Genomic DNA, 24,759 nt, shown 5'->3' with positions numbered 1-24,759 from the left:
CACACGCACGCATGCAGACACACACGCACACACACACGCACACACACACGCACACACACTGTCATCACGAGGAAACAGATTCGTCTGAAGTCAAATTTTTTCTCACGTCTCATATTTAACAGTGAAGAAATACGTTCACTGAAGCACCGAACTGTAGTACAAATTCAAGGTACTTTACTGTTTTTTGCTGCTTTATACTTCTACTTCACTACATCTCGGTAGGAAATGTGGCGGGTTTGAAAGACATGTTTTATATATTTTGCAAAATACAAAAAAGTTTTAAGAAAAAAAGATTGCCAAAATGTTTTCTTTTAAAAGACAAAAAAAAGTTTTAACGGAAAACATGCATTCCCGGGTATGTTTTCTTCAAAAAATCACCCAAGTATTTAAGAAAATAAAATTGCGGATATTTTTTCATTAAAAATCTAAAAAAAAAAAAGACTTTTTGATGGAGTAGTCAGACATCGAGTGAAACTCCCAGAATTATCGCAGTTCACTCCCTAAATAACTTGAAAACACATGTGACAAAGACAGAGCGATAGCTGAGTGGAGAACGAGATGCTCAGGGCCAAAAACGAAAAAGAAAAGGCTGCTGCGACGGCGAAGGCTAATCGCACCTCAGCTGCTCCAGCTGGTATTCGCCCGGCACCTAATTCCCACTCTGAAGACTTAAGTGGAGCGATCGAAGACCTAAAAACTTCTCCGAAGCAGGAAATTACTGAGGCCCGTTTCACACAGCGGGCGTCAGGAGCGCGTGAGCAGCGTCGAGCGTGTGTTTTTAATTTCGGCGCTCACGTTATCAAGTTAGAGGGTGCACGCTGAAACGCCTGAGCACGCACGTCAGGCGCGTCTCGGCAGTGTGTCGGCTGCAGCACATCGAGAGGCGGAGTGAAATGATGTTTCGATGATTATATCGACTCTGTATCACTTTTTACTGCAGTTTAAGTCTCAGAGACGAGGAAATGCAAAGACGCTTCCCTTTCAAAACAAAAGCCCTCTGACAGCGACAGCAGCTGATGGGATTAAAATTGACAAAAACTATTGGCCCAAAATTTCACACACACACACACACACACACACACACACACACACACAGATATTCGTGCAGGTTTTTTTGAGAGAAAACACTCTTCGTGCTCAGCTCTGCTAACAGCCCAGGTCTCTGCAGACATAACGGGAACATCCTGCTGGACTCCGAAGGTCACATCATCCACATCGACTTCGGCTTCATCCTCTCCAGCTCTCCGCGAAACCTCGGCTTCGAGACGTCCGCCTTCAAGCTCACATCGGAGTTTGTCGATGTGAGTTGACGTGTTTTTTGAATATTGCCTCGGTGACGTCAGGACTGTCTGCGAGTTGACTGAGTAAAGGTGTGCGTTGCAGGTGATGGGCGGTCTGGACGGCGACATGTTCATCTACTACAAGATGCTGATGCTTCAGGGTCTCATCGCTGCCAGGAAGCACATGGAGAAGGTCCTGCAGATAGTGGAGATCATGCAGCAAGGTAACGGACCCCAAACTCCGCCTCACGATGACCTACGGACGTATACGATGTCATGTGAAACAGCATACTATACTATACAATTTTAGACGACATACCATAGTATGACATTTTTATCCGTTTTTTGACGACATAATTTAGTTTGACTTTTTATGCCATTTTTTGGACATGCTAGATTATATATTTTTTGGACTTTTTTGGCCTTGATTCCCACTTTGTACACTATTTTGCGTCTCTACGCGCTATAATATGTGGTTTTCAGCCATTTTTATGAAGGGTCCAATTTTGACATTTTCGACATACTATACTATGGCGTTTTTGGCCATTTTTTGGACATGCTAAATTATAACGTTTTTGGACTTTTTTAACCTTGATTCCAACTTTATTGATATTTCGTGTCTTTACAAGCTATAATATGTGGTTTTCAGCCATTTTTACGACGGGTCAAAATTTGACATTTTCGACATACTATACTATGGCGTTTTTGGCCATTTTTTGGACATGCTAAATTATAACGTTTTTGGACTTTTCTAGCTTCGATTCCGACTTCGTAAAGTATTTCACATATCTACAAGCTATAATAAGTGGTTTTCAGCCATTTTTTTAACGGGTCCAATTTTGACATTTTTCGACATACTATACTATGGCGTTTTTGGCCATTTTTTGGACATGTTAAATAATGACGTTTTTGGACTTTTTTGGCCTTGATTCCTACTTTGTTCACTATTTCGCGTCTCTACAACCTATAATATGTGGTTTTCAGCCATTTTTACGACGGGTCAAAATTTGACATTTTTCGACATACTATACTATGGCGTTTTTGGCCATTTTTTGGACATGCTAAATTATGACGTTTTTGGACTTTTTTGGCCTTGATTCCAACTTTATACATTATTTTGCGTCTCTACGAGCTATAATATGTGGTTTTCAGCCATTTTTATGACGGGTCCAATTTTGACATTTTCGACATACTATACTATGGCGTTTTTGTCTATTTTTTGGACATGCTAAGTGACAATGTTCTTTGCTTTTTTTGGTCTTTATTTCCACTTTGTTTCCCATTAGCCGTCTCTACAAGCTAGTTCATGTCATTTTCAGCCATTTTCATGAGGGGTAAATATTTGACATTTTTTGAAATACTATTGATAGTATGAGTTTTCTGTGATGACTTCTTTAGGATGGAGACACCTGTTAAAGGTTCAATCAGCACATGTTTAATATGATTAAAAGTTTCACTGTACAATTATAATTACAATTACAACAAACATGAGTACAATTAACAAGCACAACATAAATAAAGATGAGTACAAACATGACCTAAAAAGAAGGCTACATAAAAGAACAAGTACAACAAAGATGAGCACTCGTGTCAGTCCAGACAGAGACAAGACTAAACGCAGACTCACTGACACAGAACACAAAAAGCTGGCTGACACCGATTACATAGAAAGGCAGTAGTATTTGAACAATGCTGTGACATAGATGGAAGGTAACAGTTACTAACATGTCAGGTATTAGACTTCTTTTGACAAATGAGGCATGTCTTGCTGTTGCTAAATTTACTGGCACTGGTTCCAGGTCAGGTATCCAACGACAAACTGCTACTTGCACGCACTGACACTTCACCATACACAGACAGAGTTTTACTTGAGGTAAACTTGGACACTAGACCTAACTACGGAGGATGCATAATCATAAAGGTTCATACTAACAACTAGACTATGGCGTTTTTGGTCAAAATTTGACATTTTTCGACATACTATACTATGGTGTTTTTGGCCATTTTTTGGACATGCTAAATTATGACGTTTTTGGACTTTTTTGGCCTTGATTCCCACTTTGTTCACTATTTTGCATCTATGCAAGTTATAATATGTGGTTTTCAGCCATTTTTACGACGGGTCCAATTTTGACATTTTCGACATACTATACTATGGCGTTTTTGGCCATTTTTTGGACATGCTAAATTATGACGTTTTTGGACTTTTTTAGCCTTGATTCCAACTTTGTACAGTATTTCACATATCTACAGGCTATAATATGTGGTTTTCAGCCATTTTTACGACGGGTCCAATTTTGACATTTTCGACATACTATACTATGGCGTTTTTGGCCATTTTTTGGACATGCTAAATAATGATGTTTTTGGACTTTTTTAGCCTCGATTCCAACTTCGTAAAGTATTTCACATATCTACAAGCTATAATATGTGGTTTTCAGCCATTTTTACGACGGGTCCAATTTTGACATTTTCGACATACTATACTATGGCGTTTTTGGCCATTTTTTGGACATGCTAAATTATGACGTTTTTGGACTTTTTTAGCCTTGATTCCAACTTTGTACAGTATTTCACATATCTACAGGCTATAATATGTGGTTTTCAGCCATTTTTACGACGGGTCCAATTTTGACATTTTCGACATACTATACTATGGCGTTTTTGGCCATTTTTTGGACATGCTAAATTATGACGTTTTTGGACTTTTTTGGCTTTGATTCCCACTTTGTTCACTATTTTGCATCTATGCAAGTTATAATATGTGGTTTTCAGCCATTTTTACGACGGGTCCAATTTTGACATTTTCGACATACTATACTATGGCGTTTTTGGCCATTTTTTGGACATGCTAAATTATGACGTTTTTGGACTTTTTTAGCCTTGATTCCAACTTTGTACAGTATTTCACATATCTACAAGCTATAATATGTGGTTTTCAGCAAATTTTATGACGGGTCCAATTTTGACATTTTTCGACATACTATACTATGGCGTTTTTGGCCATTTTTTGGACATGCTAAATTATGACATTTTTGGACTTTTTGAGCCTTGATTCCCACTTTGTACACTATTTTGCGTCTCTACAAGCTATAATGTGTGGTTTTCAGCAAATTTTATGAAGGGTCCAATTTTGACATTTTCGACATACTATACTATGGCGTTTTTGGCCATTTTTTGGACATGCTAAATTATGACGTTTTTGGACTTTTTTGGCCTTGATTCCCACTTTGTACACTATTTCGCGTATCTACGAGCTATAATATGTGGTTTTCAGCCATTTTTATGACGGGTCCAATTTTGACATTTTTCGACATACTATACTATGGCGTTTTTGGCCATTTTTTGGACATGCTAAATTATGACGTTTTTGGACTTTTTTAGCCTTGATTCCCACTTTGTACACTATTTTGCGTCTCTACAAGCTATAATATGTGGTTTTCAGCCATTTTTACGACGGGTCCAATTTTGACATTTTCGACATACTATACTATGGCGTTTTTGGCCATTTTTTGGACATGCTAAATTATGACATTTTTGGACTTTTTGAGCCTTGATTCCCACTTTGTACACTATTTTGCGTCTCTACAAGCTATAATATGTGGTTTTCAGCCATTTTTACGACGGGTCCAATTTTGACATTTTCGACATACTATACTATGGCGTTTTTGGCCATTTTTTGGACATGCTAAATTATGACGTTTTTGGACTTTTTTGGCCTTGATTCCCACTTTGTACACTATTTTGCGTCTCTACAAGCTATAATATGTGGTTTTCAGCCATTTTTACGACGGGTCCAATTTTGACATTTTCGACATACTATACTATGGCGTTTTTGGCCATTTTTTGGACATGCTAAATTATGACGTTTTTGGACTTTTTTAGCCTTGATTCCCACTTTGTACACTATTTCGCGTATCTACGAGCTATAATAGGTGGTTTTCAGCCATTTTTTTAACGGGTCCAATTTTGACATTTTTCGACATACTATACTATGGCGTTTTTGGCCATTTTTTGGACATGCTAAATTATGACGTTTTTGGACTTTTTTAGCCTTGATTCCAACTTTGTACAGTATTTCACATATCTACGAGCTATAATATGTGGTTTTCAGCCATTTTTTTAACGGGTCCAATTTTGACATTTTTCGACATACTGTACTATGGCGTTTTTGGCCATTTTTTGGACATGCTAAATAATGATGTTTTTGGACTTTTTTAGCCTCGATTCCAACTTCGTAAAGTATTTGACATATCTACAAGCTATAATATGTGGTTTTCAGCCATTTTTACGACGGGTCCAATTTTGACATTTTCGACATACTATACTATGGCGTTTTTGGCCATTTTTTGGACATGCTAAATTATGACGTTTTTGGACTTTTTTGGCCTTGATTCCCACTTTGTACACTATTTTGCGTCTCTACAAGCTATAATATGTGGTTTTCAGCCATTTTTACGACGGGTCCAATTTTGACATTTTCGACATACTATACTATGGCGTTTTTGGCCATTTTTTGGACATGCTAAATTATGACATTTTTGGACTTTTTGAGCCTTGATTCCCACTTTGTACACTATTTTGCGTCTCTACAAGCTATAATATGTGGTTTTCAGCAAATTTTATGAAGGGTCCAATTTTGACATTTTCGACATACTATACTATGGCGTTTTTGGCCATTTTTTGGACATGCTAAATTATGACGTTTTTGGACTTTTTTGGCCTTGATTCCCACTTTGTACACTATTTCACAGATTCACGAGCTATAATATGTGGTTTTCAGCAAATTTTATGACGGGTCCAATTTTGACATTTTTCGACATACTATACTATGGCGTTTTTGGCCATTTTTTGGACATGCTAAATTATGACATTTTTGGACTTTTTGAGCCTTGATTCCCACTTTGTACACTATTTCGCGTATCTACGAGCTATAATATGTGGTTTTCAGCAAATTTTATGACGGGTCCAATTTTGACATTTTTCGACATACTATACTATGGCGTTTTTGGCCATTTTTTGGACATGCTAAATTATGACGTTTTTGGACTTTTTTAGCCTTGATTCCCACTTTGTACACTATTTTGCGTCTCTACAAGCTATAATATGTGGTTTTCAGCCATTTTTACGACGGGTCCAATTTTGACATTTTCGACATACTATACTATGGCGTTTTTGGCCATTTTTTGGACATGCTAAATTATGATGTTTTTGGACTTTTTTAGCCTTGATTCCCACTTTGTACACTATTTCGCGTATCTACGAGCTATAATAGGTGGTTTTCAGCCATTTTTTTAACGGGTCCAATTTTGACATTTTTCGACATACTATACTATGGCGTTTTTGGCCATTTTTTGGACATGCTAAATTATGACGTTTTTGGACTTTTTTAGCCTTGATTCCAACTTTGTACAGTATTTCACATATCTACAAGCTATAATATGTGGTTTTCAGCAAATTTTATGAAGGGTCCAATTTTGACATTTTCGACATACTATACTATGGCGTTTTTGGCCATTTTTTGGACATGCTAAATTATGACGTTTTTGGACTTTTTTAGCCTTGATTCCAACTTTGTACAGTATTTCACATATCTACGAGCTATAATAAGTGGTTTTCAGCCATTTTTTTAACGGGTCCAATTTTGACATTTTTCGACATACTATACTATGGCGTTTTTGGCCATTTTTTGGACATGCTAAATAATGATGTTTTTGGACTTTTTTAGCCTCGATTCCAACTTCGTAAAGTATTTCACATATCTACGAGCTATAATATGTGGTTTTCAGCAAATTTTATGAAGGGTCCAATTTTGACATTTTCGACATACTATACTATGGCGTTTTTGGCCATTTTTTGGACATGCTAAATTATGACGTTTTTGGACTTTTTTAGCCTTGATTCCCACTTTGTACACTATTTCGCGTATCTACGAGCTATAATATGTGGTTTTCAGCAAATTTTATGACGGGTCCAATTTTGACATTTTTCGACATACTATACTATGGCGTTTTTGGCCATTTTTTGGACATGCTAAATTATGACGTTTTTGGACTTTTTTGGCCTTGATTCCCACTTTGTACACTATTTTGCGTCTCTACAAGCTATAATATGTGGTTTTCAGCCATTTTTACGACGGGTCCAATTTTGACATTTTCGACATACTATACTATGGCGTTTTGGCCATTTTTGGACATGCTAAATTATGATGTTTTTGGACTTTTTAGCCTTGATTCCCACTTTGTACACTATTTTATGATTCACGAGCTATAATAGGTGGTTTTCAGCCATTTTTTAACGGGTCCAATTTTGACATTTTTCGACATACTATACTATGGCGTTTTGGCCATTTTTGGACATGCTAAATTATGACGTTTTGGACTTTTTAGCCTTGATTCCAACTTTGTACAGTATTTCACATATCTACAAGCTATAATATGTGGTTTTCAGCAAATTTTATGAAGGGTCCAATTTTGACATTTTTCGACATACTATACTATGGCGTTTTGGCCATTTTTGGACATGCTAAATAATGACGTTTTGGACTTTTTGGCCTTGATTCCCACTTTGTACACTATTTCGCGTATCTACGAGCTATAATAGGTGGTTTTCAGCCATTTTTTTAACGGGTCCGATTTTGACATTTTCGACATACTATACTATGGCGTTTTTGGCCATTTTTTGGACATGCTAAATTATGACGTTTTTGGACTTTTTTTAGCCTTGATTCCCACTTTGTACACTATTTCGCGTATCTACGAGCTATAATATGTGGTTTTCAGCAAATTTTATGACGGGTCCAATTTTGACATTTTTCGACATACTATACTATGGCGTTTTGGCCATTTTTTGGACATGCTAAATTATGACGTTTTTGGACTTTTTTGGCCTTGATTCCCACTTTGTACACTATTTTGCGTCTCTACAAGCTATAATATGTGGTTTTCAGCCATTTTTACGACGGGTCCAATTTTGACATTTTTGACATACTATACTTTGGCGTTTTGGCCATTTTTTGGACATGCTAAATTATGACGTTTTGGACTTTTTGGCTTTGATTCCCACTTTGTTCACTATTTTGCATCTATGCAAGTTATAATATGTGGTTTTCAGCCATTTTAATGACGGGTCCAATTTTGACATTTTCGACATACTATACTATGGCGTTTTTGGCCATTTTTTGGACATGCCAAATAATGACGTTTTTGGACTTTTTTGGCCTTGATTCCCACTTTGTACACTATTTCGCGTATCTACGAGCTATAATAGGTGGTTTTCAGCCATTTTTTTAACGGGTCCAATTTTGACATTTTTCGACATACTATACTATGGCGTTTTTGGCCATTTTTTGGACATGCCAAATAATGACGTTTTGGACTTTTTTGGCCTTGATTCCCACTTTGTACACTATTTCGCGTATTCACGAGCTATAATAGGTGGTTTTCAGCCATTTTTTAACGGGTCCAATTTTGACATTTTTCGACATACTATACTATGGCGTTTTTGGCCATTTTTTGGACATGCCAAATAATGACGTTTTTGGACTTTTTTGGCCTTGATTCCCACTTTGTCCACTATTTCGCGTATCTACGAGCTATAATAGGTGGTTTTCAGCCATTTTTACGACGGGTCAAAATTTGACATTTTCGACATACTATACTATGGCGTTTTGGGCCATGCCAAATTATGACGTTTTTGGACTTTTTTGGCCTTGATTCCCACTTTGTACACTATTTTGCGTCTCTACAAGCTATAATATGTGGTTTTGAGCCATTTTTACGATGGGTCCAATTTTGACATTTTCGACATACTATACTATGGCGTTTTTGGCCATTTTTTGGACATGCTAAATTATGACGTTTTTGGACTTTTTTGGCCTTGATTCCCACTTTGTACACTATTTTGCGTATCTACGAGCTATAATAGGTGGTTTTCAGCCATTTTTTTAACGGGTCCAATTTTGACATTTTTCGACATACTATACTATGGCGTTTTTGGCCATTTTTTGGACATGCCAAATAATGACGTTTTTGGACTTTTTTGGCCTTGATTCCCACTTTGTACACTATTTCGCGTATCTACGAGCTATAATAGGTGGTTTTCAGCCATTTTTATGACGGGTCCAATTTTGACATTTTTCGACATACTATACTATGGCGTTTTGGGCCATTTTTTGGACATGCCAAATTATGATGTTTTTGGACTTTTTTAGCCTCGATTCCAACTTCGTAAAGTATTTCACATATCTACAAGCTATAATATGTGGTTTTAAGCCATTTTTACGACGGGTCCAATTTTGACATTTTCGACATACTATACTATGGCGTTTTGGGCCATTTTTTGGACATGCTAATTAAAGACGTTTTTTGGACTTTTTTGGCCTTGATTCCAACTTTGTACAGTATTTCACATATCTACAAGCTATAATATGTGGTTTTCAGCCATTTTTACGACGGGTCCAATTTTGACATTTTCGACATACTATACTATGGCGTTTTTGGCCATTTTTTGGACATGCTAAATTATGACGTTTTTGGACTTTTTTGGCTTTGTTTCCCACTTTGTTCACTATTTTGCATCTATGCAAGTTATAATATGTGGTTTTCAGCCATTTTAATGACGGGTCCAATTTTGACATTTTCGACATACTATACTATGGCGTTTTTGGCCATTTTTTGGACATGCTAAATTATGACGTTTTTGGACTTTTTTAGCCTTGATTCCAACTTTGTACAGTATTTCACATATCTACGAGCTATAATAAGTGGTTTTCAGCCATTTTTTTAACGGGTCCAATTTTGACATTTTTCGACATACTATACTATGGCGTTTTTGGCCATTTTTTGGACATGCTAAATAATGATGTTTTTGGACTTTTTTAGCCTCGATTCCAACTTCGTAAAGTATTTCACATATCTACGAGCTATAATATGTGGTTTTCAGCAAATTTTATGAAGGGTCCAATTTTGACATTTTCGACATACTATACTATGGCGTTTTTGGCCATTTTTTGGACATGCTAAATTATGACGTTTTTGGACTTTTTTAGCCTTGATTCCCACTTTGTACACTATTTCGCGTATCTACGAGCTATAATATGTGGTTTTCAGCAAATTTTATGATTTGGTCCAATTTTGACATTTTTCGACATACTATACTATGGCGTTTTTGGCCATTTTTTGGACATGCTAAATTATGACGTTTTTGGACTTTTTTGGCCTTGATTCCCACTTTGTACACTATTTTGCGTCTCTACAAGCTATAATATGTGGTTTTCAGCCATTTTTACGACGGGTCCAATTTTGACATTTTCGACATACTATACTATGGCGTTTTTGGCCATTTTTTGGACATGCTAAATTATGATGTTTTTGGACTTTTTTAGCCTTGATTCCCACTTTGTACACTATTTTGCGTATCTACGAGCTATAATAGGTGGTTTTCAGCCATTTTTTTAACGGGTCCAATTTTGACATTTTTCGACATACTATACTATGGCGTTTTTGGCCATTTTTTGGACATGCTAAATTATGACGTTTTTGGACTTTTTTAGCCTTGATTCCAACTTTGTACAGTATTTCACATATCTACAAGCTATAATATGTGGTTTTCAGCAAATTTTATGAAGGGTCCAATTTTGACATTTTTCGACATACTATACTATGGCGTTTTTGGCCATTTTTTGGACATGCTAAATAATGACGTTTTTGGACTTTTTTGGCCTTGATTCCCACTTTGTACACTATTTCGCGTGATTCTGAGCTATAATAGGTGGTTTTCAGCCATTTTTTTAACGGGTCCAATTTTGACATTTTCGACATACTATACTATGGCGTTTTGGGCCATTTTTTGGACATGCCAAATTATGATGTTTTTGGACTTTTTTAGCCTCGATTCCAACTTCGTAAAGTATTTCACATATCTACAAGCTATAATATGTGGTTTTCAGCCATTTTTACGACGGGTCCAATTTTGACATTTTCGACATACTATACTATGGCGTTTTTGGCCATTTTTTGGACATGCTAAATTATGACGTTTTTGGACTTTTTTGGCTTTGATTCCCACTTTGTTCACTATTTTGCATCTATGCAAGTTATAATATGTGGTTTTCAGCCATTTTAATGACGGGTCCAATTTTGACATTTTCGACATACTATACTATGGCGTTTTTGGCCATTTTTTGGACATGCCAAATAATGACGTTTTTGGACTTTTTTGGCCTTGATTCCCACTTTGTACACTATTTCGCGTATCTACGAGCTATAATAGGTGGTTTTCAGCCATTTTTTTAACGGGTCCAATTTTGACATTTTTCGACATACTATACTATGGCGTTTTTGGCCATTTTTTGGACATGCCAAATAATGACGTTTTTGGACTTTTTTGGCCTTGATTCCCACTTTGTACACTATTTCGCGTATCTACGAGCTATAATAGGTGGTTTTCAGCCATTTTTTTAACGGGTCCAATTTTGACATTTTTCGACATACTATACTATGGCGTTTTTGGCCATTTTTTGGACATGCCAAATAATGACGTTTTTGGACTTTTTTGGCCTTGATTCCCACTTTGTCCACTATTTCGCGTATCTACGAGCTATAATAGGTGGTTTTCAGCCATTTTTACGACGGGTCAAAATTTGACATTTTCGACATACTATACTATGGCGTTTTGGGCCATTTTTTGGACATGCCAAATTATGATGTTTTTGGACTTTTTTGGCCTTGATTCCCACTTTGTACACTATTTTGCGTCTCTACAAGCTATAATATGTGGTTTTGAGCCATTTTTACGATGGGTCCAATTTTGACATTTTCGACATACTATACTATGGCGTTTTTGGCCATTTTTTGGACATGCTAAATTATGACGTTTTTGGACTTTTTTGGCCTTGATTCCCACTTTGTACACTATTTTGCGTATCTACGAGCTATAATAGGTGGTTTTCAGCCATTTTTTTAACGGGTCCAATTTTGACATTTTTCGACATACTATACTATGGCGTTTTTGGCCATTTTTTGGACATGCCAAATAATGACGTTTTTGGACTTTTTTGGCCTTGATTCCCACTTTGTACACTATTTCGCGTATCTACGAGCTATAATAGGTGGTTTTCAGCCATTTTTATGACGGGTCCAATTTTGACATTTTTCGACATACTATACTATGGCGTTTTGGGCCATTTTTTGGACATGCTAATTAAAGACGTTTTTTGGACTTTTTTGGCCTTGATTCCAACTTTGTACAGTATTTCACATATCTACAAGCTATAATATGTGGTTTTCAGCCATTTTTACGACGGGTCCAATTTTGACATTTTCGACATACTATACTATGGCGTTTTTGGCCATTTTTTGGACATGCTAAATTATGACGTTTTTGGACTTTTTTGGCTTTGTTTCCCACTTTGTTCACTATTTTGCATCTATGCAAGTTATAATATGTGGTTTTCAGCCATTTTAATGACGGGTCCAATTTTGACATTTTCGACATACTATACTATGGCGTTTTTGGCCATTTTTTGGACATGCTAAATAATGACGTTTTTGGACTTTTTTGGCCTTGATTCCCACTTTGTACACTATTTCGCGTATCTACGAGCTATAATAGGTGGTTTTCAGCCATTTTTTTAACGGGTCCAATTTTGACATTTTCGACATACTATACTATGGCGTTTTGGGCCATTTTTTGGACATGCCAAATTATGATGTTTTTGGACTTTTTTAGCCTCGATTCCAACTTCGTAAAGTATTTCACATATCTACAAGCTATAATATGTGGTTTTCAGCCATTTTTACGACGGGTCCAATTTTGACATTTTCGACATACTATACTATGGCGTTTTTGGCCATTTTTTGGACATGCTAAATTATGACGTTTTTGGACTTTTTTGGCTTTGATTCCCACTTTGTTCACTATTTTGCATCTATGCAAGTTATAATATGTGGTTTTCAGCCATTTTAATGACGGGTCCAATTTTGACATTTTCGACATACTATACTATGGCGTTTTGGGCCATTTTTTGGACATGCCAAATTATGACGTTTTTGGACTTTTTTGGCCTTGATTCCCACTTTGTACACTATTTTGCGTCTCTACAAGCTATAATATGTGGTTTTGAGCCATTTTTACGATGGGTCCAATTTTTTACATTTTCGACATACTATACTATGGCGTTTTTGGCCATTTTTTGGACATGCTAAATTATGACGTTTTTGGACTTTTTTAGCCTTGATTCCAACTTTGTACAGTATTTCACATATCTACAAGCTATAATATGTGGTTTTCAGAAATTTTTATGACGGGTCCAATTTTGACATTTTTCGACATACTATACTGTGGCGTTTTTGGCCATTTTTTGGACATGCTAAATAATGATGTTTTTGGACTTTTTTAGCCTCGATTCCAACTTCGTAAAGTATTTCACATATCTACAAGCTATAATATGTGGTTTTCAGCCATTTTTACGACGGGTCCAATTTTGACATTTTCGACATACTATACTATGGCTTTTTGGGCCATTTTTTGGACATACCAAATTATGACGTTTTTGGACTTTTTTGGCCTTGATTCCCACTTTGTACACTATTTTGCGTATCTATGAGCTATAATATGTGGTTTTCAGCCATTTTTACGACGGGTCAAAATTTGACATTTTTTGACATACTATACTATGGCGTTTTTGGCCATTTTTTGGACATGTTAAATAATGACGTTTTTGGACTTTTTTGGCCTTGATTCCCACTTTGTACACTATTTTGCGTATCTATGAGCTATAATATGTGGTTTTCAGCCATTTTTACGACGGGTCAAAATTTGACATTTTTTGACATACTATACTATGGCGTTTTTGGCCATTTTTTGGACATGCTAAATAAAGACGTTTTTGGACTTTTTTGGCCTTGATTCCTACTTTGTTCACTATTTCGCGTCTCTACAACCTATAATATGTGGTTTTCAGCCATTTTTACGACGGGTCAAAATTTGACATTTTTCGACATACTATACTATGGCGTTTTTGGCCATTTTTTGGACATGCTAAATTATGACGTTTTTGGACTTTTTTGGCCTTGATTCCTACTTTGTTCACTATTTCGCGTCTCTACAACCTATAATAAGTGGTTTTCAGCCATTTTTATGACGGGTCCAATTTTGACATTTTCGACATACTATACTATGGCGTTTTTGTCTATTTTTTGGACATGCTAAGTGACAATGTTCTTTGCTTTTTTCGGTCTTTATTTCCACTTTGTTTCCCATTAGCCGTCTCTACAAGCTAGTTCATGTCATTTTCAGCCATTTTCATGAGGGGTAAATATTTGACATTTTTTGAAATACTATTGATAGTATGAGTTTTCTGTGATGACTTCTTTAGGATGGAGACACCTGTTAAAGGTTCAATCAGCACATGTTTAATATGATTAAAAGTTTCACTGTACAATTATAATTACAATTACAACAAACATGAGTACAATTAACAAGCACAACATAAATAAAGATGAGTACAAACATGACCTAAAAAGAAGGCTACATAAAAGGACAAGTACAACAAAGATGAGCACTCGTGTCAGTCCAGACAGAGACAAGACAAAACGCAGACTCACTGACACAGAACACAAAAAGCTGGCTGACACCGATTACATAGAAAGGCAGTAGTATTTGAACAATGCTGTGACATAGATGGAAGGTAACAGTTACTAACATGTCAGGTATTAGACTTCTTTTGACAAATGAGGCATGTCTTGCTGTTGCTAAATTTACTGGCACTGGTTCCAGGTCAGGTATCCAACGACAAACTGCTACTTGCACGCACTGACACTTCACCATACACAGACAGAGTTTTACTTGAGGTAAACTTGGATACTAGACCTAACTACGGAGGATGCATAATCATAAAGGTTCATACTAACAACTAGACTATGGCGTTTTTGGTCCAATTTTGACATTTTCGACATACTATGTAATAGGTGGTTTTCAGAAATTTTTATGACGGGTCCAATTTTGACATTTTTCGACATACTATACTATGGCGTTTTTGGCCATTTTTTGGACATGCTAAATTATGACATTTTTGGACTTTTTTGGCTTTGATTCCCACTTTGTACACTATTTTGCGTCTCTACAAGCTATAATATGTGGTTTTCAGCCATTTTTACGACGGGTCAAAATTTGACATTTTCGACTTACTATACTATGACATTTTTGGCCATTTTTTGGACATGCTAAATTATGACATTTTTGGACTTTTTCGGCCTTAATTCTCACTTTGTTCACTATTTTGCATCTATGCAAGTTATAATATGTGGTTTTCAGCGACTTTTATGACGGGTCAAAATTTGACATTTTTTGACATACTATACTATGGCGTTTTGGGCCATTTTTTGGACATACCAAATTATGACGTTTTTGGACTTTTTTGGCCTTGATTCCCACTTTGTACACTATTTCGCGTATCTACGAGCTATAATAGGTGGTTTTCAGCCATTTTTTTAACAGGTCCAATTTTGACATTTTTCGACATACTATACTATGGCGTTTTTGGCCATTTTTTGGACATGCTAAATTATGACGTTTTTGGACTTTTTTGGCCTTGATTCCCACTTTGTACACTATTTTGCGTCTCTACAAGCTATAATATGTGGTTTTCAGCCATTTTTACGACGGGTCCAATTTTGACATTTTCGACATACTATACTATGGCGTTTTTGGCCATTTTTTGGACATACAAAATTATGACGTTTTTGGACTTTTTTGGCCTTGATTCCCACTTTGTACACTATTTTGCGTCTCTACAAGCTATAATATGTGGTTTTCAGCCATTTTTACGACGGGTCCAATTTTGACATTTTCGACATACTATACTATGGCGTTTTTGGCCATTTTTTGGACATACAAAATTATGACGTTTTTGGACTTTTTTGGCCTTGATTCCCACTTTGTACACTATTTTGCGTCTCTACAAGCTATAATATGTGGTTTTCAGCCATTTTTACGACGGGTCCAATTTTGACATTTTCGACATACTATACTATGGCGTTTTTGGCCATTTTTTGGACATGCTAAATTATGACGTTTTTGGACTTTTTTGGCCTTGATTCCCACTTTGTACACTATTTCGCGTCTCTACAAGCTATAATATGTGGTTTTCAGCCATTTTTACGACGGGTCCAATTTTGACATTTTCGACATACTATACTATGGCGTTTTTGGCCATTTTTTGGACATGCTAAATTATGACGTTTTTTGACTTTTTTGGCCTTTATTCCCACTTTGTACACTATTTTGCGTCTCTACAAGCTATAATATGTGGTTTTCGGCCATTTTTACAACGGGTCCAATTTTGACATTTTTCGACATACTATACTATGGCGTTTTTGGCCATTTTTTGGACATGCTAAATTATGACGTTTTTGGACTTTTTTGGCCTTGATTCCCACTTTGTACACTATTTCGCGTCTCTACAAGCTATAATATGTGGTTTTCAGCCATTTTTACGACGGGTCCAATTTTGACATTTTCGACATACTATACTATGGCGTTTTTGGCCATTTTTTGGACATACCAAATTATGACGTTTTTGGACTTTTTTGGCCTTGATTCCAACTTTGTACACTATTTCGCGTCTCTACAAGCTACAATATGTGGTTTCAGCCAATTTTTTAACGGGTCCAATTTTGACATTTTCGACATGCTATACTATGGCGTTTTTGGCCATTTTTTGGACATGCTAAATTATGACGTTTTTTGACTTTTTTGGCCTTTATTCCCACTTTGTACACTATTTTGCGTCTCTACAAGCTATAATATGTGGTTTTCGGCCATTTTTACAACGGGTCCAATTTTGACATTTTTCGACATACTGTACTATGGCGTTTTTGGCCATTTTTTGGACATGCTAAATTATGACGTTTTTGGACTTTTTTGGCCTTGATTCCCACTTTGTACACTATTTTGCGTCTCTACAAGCTATAATATGTGGTTTACAGCCATTTTTATGAAGGGTCCAATTTTGACATTTTTCGACATACTATACTATGGCGTTTTTGGCCATTTTTTGGACATGCTAAATTATGACGTTTTTGGACTTTTTTGGCTTTGATTCCCACTTTGTACACTATTTTGCGTCTCTACAAGCTATAATATGTGGTTTTCGGCCATTTTTACGACGGGTCCAATTTTGACATTTTTCGACATACTATACTATGGCGTTTTTGGCCATTTTTTGGACATGCTAAATTATGAAGTTTTTGGACTTTTTTAGCCTCGATTCCAACTTCGTAAAGTATTTCACATATCTACAAGCTATAATATGTGGTTTTCAGCCATTTTTACGACGGGTCCAATTTTGACATTTTCGACATACTATACTATGGCTTTTTGGGCCATTTTTTGGACATACCAAATTATGATGTTTTTGGACTTTTTTGGCCTTGATTCCCACTTTGTACACTATTTTGCGTATCTATGAGCTATAATATGTGGTTTTCAGCCATTTTTACGACGGGTCAAAATTTGACATTTTTTGACATACTATACTATGGCGTTTTTGGCCATTTTTTGGACATGCTAAATTATGACGTTTTTGGACTTTTTTGGCTTTGATTCCCACTTTGTACACTATTTTGCGTCTCTACAAGCTATAATATGTGGTTTTCAGCCATTTTTACGACGGGTCAAAATTTGACATTTTCGACTTACTATACTATGGCATTTTTGGCCATTTTTTGGACATGCTAAATTATGACATTTTTGGACTTTTTCGGCCTTAATTCTCACTTTGTTCACTATTTTGCATCTATGCAAGTTTTAATATGTGGTTTTCAGCGACTTTTATGACGGGTCAAAATTTGACATTTTTTGACATACTATACTATGGCGTTTTGGGCCATTTTTTGGACATACCAAATTATGACGTTTTTGGACTTTTTTGGCCTTGATTCCCACTTTGTACACTATTTCGCGTATCTACGAGCTATAATAGGTGGTTTTCAGCCATTTTTTTAACAGGTCCAATTTTGACATTTTTCGACATACTATACTATGGCGTTTTTGGCCATTTTTTGGACATGCTAAATTATGACGTTTTTGGACTTTTTTGGCCTTGATTCCCACTTTGTACACTATTTTGCGTCTCTACAAGCTATAATATGTGGTTTTCAGCCATTTTTACGACGGGTCCAATTTTGACATTTTCGACATACTATACTATGACGTTTTTGGCCATTTTTTGGACATGCTAAATTATGACGTTTTTGGACTTTTTTGGCCTTGATTCCCACTTTGTACACTATTTTGCGTCTCTACAAGCTATAATATGTGGTTTTCAGCCATTTTTACGACGGGTCCAATTTTGACATTTTCGACATACTATACTATGGCGTTTTTGTCTATTTTTTGGACATGCTAAGTGACAATGTTCTTTGCTTTTTTCGGTCTTTATTTCCACTTTGTTTCCCATTAGCCGTCTCTACAAGCTAGTTCATGTCATTTTCAGCCATTTTCATGAGGGGTAAATATTTGACATTTTTTGAAATACTATTGATAGTATGAGTTTTCTGTGATGACTTCTTTAGGATGGAGACACCTGTTAAAGGTTCAATCAGCACATGTTTAATATGATTAAAAGTTTCACTGTACAATTATAATTACAATTACAACAAACATGAGTACAATTAACAAGCACAACATAAATAAAGATGAGTACAAACATGACCTAAAAAGAAGGCTACATAAAAGGACAAGTACAACAAAGATGAGCACTCGTGTCAGTCCAGACAGAGACAAGACAAAACGCAGACTCACTGACACAGAACACAAAAAGCTGGCTGACACCGATTACATAGAAAGGCAGTAGTATTTGAACAATGCTGTGACATAGATGGAAGGTAACAGTTACTAACATGTCAGGTATTAGACTTCTTTTGACAAATGAGGCATGTCTTGCTGTTGCTAAATTTACTGGCACTGGTTCCAGGTCAGGTATCCAACGACAAACTGCTACTTGCACGCACTGACACTTCACCATACACAGACAGAGTTTTACTTGAGGTAAACTTGGATACTAGACCTAACTACGGAGGATGCATAATCATAAAGGTTCATACTAACAACTAGACTATGGCGTTTTTGGTCCAATTTTGACATTTTCGACATACTATGTAATAGGTGGTTTTCAGAAATTTTATGACGGTCCAATTTTGACATTTTTCGACATACTATACTATGGCGTTTTTGGCCATTTTTTGGACATGCTAAATTATGACATTTTTGGACTTTTTTGGCTTTGATTCCCACTTTGTACACTATTTTGCGTCTCTACAAGCTATAATATGTGGTTTTCAGCCATTTTTACGACGGGTCAAAATTTGACATTTTCGACTTACTATACTATGACATTTTTGGCCATTTTTTGGACATGCTAAATTATGACATTTTTGGACTTTTTTCGCCTTAATTCTCACTTTGTTCACTATTTTGCATCTATGCAAGTTATAATATGTGGTTTTCAGCGACTTTTATGACGGGTCAAAATTTGACATTTTTTGACATACTATACTATGGCGTTTTGGGCCATTTTTTGGACATACCAAATTATGACGTTTTTGGACTTTTTTGGCCTTGATTCCCACTTTGTACACTATTTCGCTGTGATTCACGAGCTATAATAGGTGGTTTTCAGCCATTTTTTAACAGGTCCAATTTTGACATTTTTCGACATACTATACTATGGCGTTTTTGGCCATTTTTGGACATGCTAAATTATGACGCTTTTGGACTTTTTGGCCTTGATTCCCACTTTGTACACTATTTTGCGTCTCTACATGCTATGATATGTGGTTTTCAGCTATTTTTACGACCGGTCCAATTTTGACTTTTTCGACATACTATACTATGGCGTTTTTGGCCATTTTTTGGACATACAAAATTATGACGTTTTTGGACTTTTTTGGCCTTGATTCCCACTTTGTACACTATTTTGCGTTTCTACAAGCTATAATATGTGGTTTTCAGCCATTTTTACGACGGGTCCAATTTTGACATTTTCGACATACTATACTATATGCGTTTTGGCCATTTTTGGACATACAAAATTATGACGTTTTGGACTTTTTGGCCTTGATTCCCACTTTGTACACTATTTTGCGTCTCTACAAGCTATAATATGTGGTTTTCAGCCATTTTACGACGGGTCCAATTTTGACATTTTCGACATACTATACTATGGCGTTTTGGCCATTTTTGGACATGCTAAATTATGACGCTTTTTGGACTTTTTGGCCTTGATTCCACTTTGTGCACTATTTCGCGTCTCTACAAGCTATAATATGTGGTTTTCAGCCATTTTTACGACGGGTCCAATTTTGACATTTTCGACATACTATACTATGGCGTTTTTTGCCACTTTTTGGACATGCTAAATTATGACGTTTTTTGACTTTTTTTTTTGGCCTTTTATTCCCACTTTGTACACTATTTTATGCCTCTACAAGCTATAATATGTGGTTTTCGCCATTTTACAACGGGTCCAATTTTGACATTTTTCGACATACTATACTATGGCTTTTTGGCCATTTTTGGACATGCTAAATTATGACGCTTTTTGGACTTTTTGGCCTTGATTCCCACTTTGTACACTATTTCGCCTCTACAAGCTATAATATGTGGTTTTCAGCCATTTTACGACGGGTCCAATTTTGACATTTTCGACATACTATACTATGGCGTTTTTGGCCATTTTTTGGACATACCAAATTATGACGTTTTTGGACTTTTTTGGCCTTGATTCCAACTTTGTACACTATTTCGCGTCTCTACAAGCTACAATATGTGGTTTCAGCCAATTTTTTAACGGGTCCAATTTTGACATTTTCGACATGCTATACTATGTATGCGTTTTTGGCCATTTTTGGATATGCTAAATTATGACGTTTTTTGACTTTTTTGGCCTTTATTCCCACTTTGTACACTATTTTGCGTCTCTACAAGCTATAATATGTGGTTTTCGGCCATTTTTACAACGGGTCCAATTTTGACATTTTTCGACATACTGTACTATGGCGTTTTTGGCCATTTTTTGGACATGCTAAATTATGACGTTTTTGGACTTTTTTGGCCTTGATTCCCACTTTGTACACTATTTTGCGTCTCTGCAGGCTTTAATATGTGGTTTACAGCCATTTTTATGAAGGGTCCAATTTTGACATTTTTCGACATACTATACTATGGCGTTTTTGGCCATTTTTTGGACATGCTAAATTATGACGTTTTTGGACTTTTTTGGCCTTGATTCCCACTTTGTACACTATTTTGCGTCTCTACAAGCTATAATATGTGGTTTTCGGCCATTTTTACGACGGGTCCAATTTTGACATTTTTCGACATACTATACTATGGCGTTTTTGGCCATTTTTTGGACATGCTAAATTATGAAGTTTTTGGACTTTTTTAGCCTCGATTCCAACTTCGTAAAGTATTTCACATATCTACAAGCTATAATATGTGGTTTTCAGCCATTTTTACGACGGGTCCAATTTTGACATTTTCGACATACTATACTATGGCTTTTTGGGCCATTTTTGGACATACCAAATTATGATGTTTTTGGACTTTTTGGCCTTGATTCCCACTTTACACTATTTTATGATCTATGAGCTATAATATGTGGTTTTGAGCCATTTTTTCGACCGGGCCAAATTTGACATTTTTTGACATACTATACTATGGCGTTTTTGGCCATTTTTTGGACATGCTAAATTATGACGTTTTTGGACTTTTTTGGCTTTGATTCCCACTTTGTACACTATTTTGCGTCTCTACAAGCTATAATATGTGGTTTTCAGCCATTTTCTGACGGGTCAAAATTTGACATTTTCGACTTACTATACTATGGCATTTTTGGCCATTTTTTGACATGCTAAATTATGACATTTTTTGGACTTTTTTCGGCCTTAATTCTCACTTTGTTCACTATTTTGCATCTATGCAAGTTTTAATATGTGGTTTTCAGCGACTTTTATGACGGGTCAAAATTTGACATTTTTTGACATACTATACTATGGCGTTTTGGGCCATTTTTTGACATACCCAAATTATGACGCTTTTTGGACTTTTTGGCCTTTGATTCCCACTTTGTACACTATTTCGCGATTCAATGAACTATAATATTAGGTGGTTTTCAGCCATTTTTTAATAGGTCCAATTTGACATTTTTCACATACCTATACTATGGCTGCTTTTTTTGGCCATTTTTGACATGCTAAATTATGACGTTTTTGGACTTTTTTTTTGGCTTTGATTCCCACTTTGTACACTATTTTATGCTCTACAACCCTATAATATGTGGTTTTCAGCCATTTTACGACGTGGTCCAATTTTTGACATTTTCGACATACTATACTATGGCGTTTTTGGCCATTTTTTGACATGCTAAATTATGACGTTTTGGACTTTTTTTGGCCTTGATTCACTTTGTACACTATTTTTGCGTCCTTTCAAGCTATAATATGTGGTTTTCTAGCCATTTTTACGACGTCCAATTTTGACATTTTCGACATACTATACTATATGCTTTTTGTTCATTTTTTGACATGCTATGACAATGTTCTTTTGCTTTTTCGGTCTTTATTTCCACTTTTTGTTTCCCATTAGCCGCCTCTACAAGCTAGTTCATGTCATTTTCAGCCATTTTCATGAGGGGTAAATATTTGACATTTTTGAAATACTATTGATAGTATGAGTTTTCTGTGATGACTTCTTTAGGATGGAGACACCTGTTAAAGGTTCAATCAGCACATGTTTAATATGATTAAAAGTTTCACTGTACAATTATAATTACAATTACAACAAAACATGAGTACAATTAATACACAACATAAATAAAGATGAGTACAACATGACCTAAAAGAAGGCTACATAAAAGGATTAAGTACAACAAAGATGAGCACTCGTGTCAGTCCAGACAGAGACAAGACAAAACGAGACTCACTGACACAGAACACAAAAAGCTGGCTGACACCGATATATAGAAAGGCAGTAGTATTTGAACAATGCTGTGACATAGATGGAAGGTAACAGTTAACATGTCAGGTATTAGACTTCTTTTGACAAATGAGGCATGTCTTGCTGTTGCTAAATTTACTGGCACTGGTTCCAGGTCAGGTATCCAACGACAAACTGCTACTTGCACGCACTGACACTTCACCATACACAGACAGAGTTTTACTTGAGGTAAACTTGGATACTAGAACCTAACTCACGGAGGATGCATAATCATAAAGGTTCATACTAACAACTAGACTATGTATGCGTTTTGGTCCAATTTTGACATTTTCGACATACTATGTAATAGGTGGTTTTCAGAAATTTTTATGACGGGTCCAATTTTGACATTTTCTCACATACCATACTATATGCGTTTTTGGCCATTTTTTGGACATGCTAAATTATGACATATTTTTGGACTTTTTGGCTTTGATTCCCACTTTGTACACTATTTTGCGTCTCTACAAGCTATAATATGTGGTTTTCAATTTTTACGACGGGTCAAAATTTGACATTTTCGACTTACTATACTATGACATTTTTGGCCATTTTTGACATGCTAAATTATGACATTTTTGGACTTTTTTCGCCTTAATTTTCACTTTGTTCACTATTTTGCATCTATGCAAGTTATAATATGTGGTTTTCAGCGACTTTTTATGACGGTCAAATTTGACATTTTTTGACATACTATACTATGGCGTTTTGGGCCATTTTTTGGACATACCAAATTATGACGTTTTTGGACTTTTTTGGCCTTGATTCCCACTTTGTACACTATTTCAGATTCATTTGAAAGCTATAATAGGTGGTTTTCAGCCATTTTTTAACAGGTCCAATTTTGACATTTTTCGACATACTATACTATGTATGCTTTTGGCCATTTTGGACATGCTAAATTATGACGTTTTTGGACTTTTTTTGGCCTTGATTCCCACTTTGTACAATTATTTTGCGCTCTCACAAGTTATAATATGTGGTTTTCAGCCATTTTTACGACGGGTCCAATTTTGACATTTTCGACATACTACTATACTATGGCGTTTTTGGCCATTTGACATACAAAATTATGACGCTTTTTGGACTTTTTTTGGCCTTGATTCCCACTTTGTACACTATTTTGCGTCTCTGGTAATATGTGGTTTTCAGCCATTTTTACGACGGGTCCAATTTTGACATTTTCTATACATACTATACTATGGCGTTTTGGTCATTTTTGGACATACAAAATTATGACGTTTTGGACTTTTTTGGCCTTGATTCCCACTTTGTACACTATTTTCATTTTGCGTCTCTAGCTATAATATGTGGTTTTCAGCCATTTTTACGACGGGTCCAATTTTGACATTTTCGACATACTATGCTATGGCGTTTTTTGGCCATTTTTTGACATGCTAAATTATGACGTTTTTGGACTTTTGGCCTTGATTCCCAC

The 24,759-nt window shown here is 35.9% G+C and overlaps 1 protein-coding gene across 2 annotated transcripts in view; it reads left to right on the top strand.

Moving 5' to 3' along the window:
• Positions 1-24,759, top strand: part of LOC121937811 (phosphatidylinositol 4-kinase beta-like) — a 65,101-nt gene that overhangs the window by 23,990 nt on the left and 16,352 nt on the right. For both annotated transcript variants that reach the window (XM_088090808.1, XM_088090809.1), the window contains exons 12-13: positions 1,169-1,301; positions 1,384-1,504. In XM_088090808.1, coding sequence (XP_087946934.1) covers positions 1,169-1,301; positions 1,384-1,504 — 254 coding nt within the window. The remainder of the gene's footprint in view (positions 1-1,168; positions 1,302-1,383; positions 1,505-24,759) is intronic.

Source organism: Plectropomus leopardus, chromosome 17, assembly GCF_026936395.1.
Source record: "Plectropomus leopardus strain MGB_pleo_1.0 chromosome 17, ASM2693639v1, whole genome shotgun sequence".
Taxonomy (NCBI): Eukaryota; Metazoa; Chordata; class Actinopteri; order Perciformes; family Serranidae; genus Plectropomus; species Plectropomus leopardus.
The sequence above is the reverse complement of the archived record's forward strand: the minus strand, read 5'-3'. Positions and strand labels throughout refer to the sequence as shown.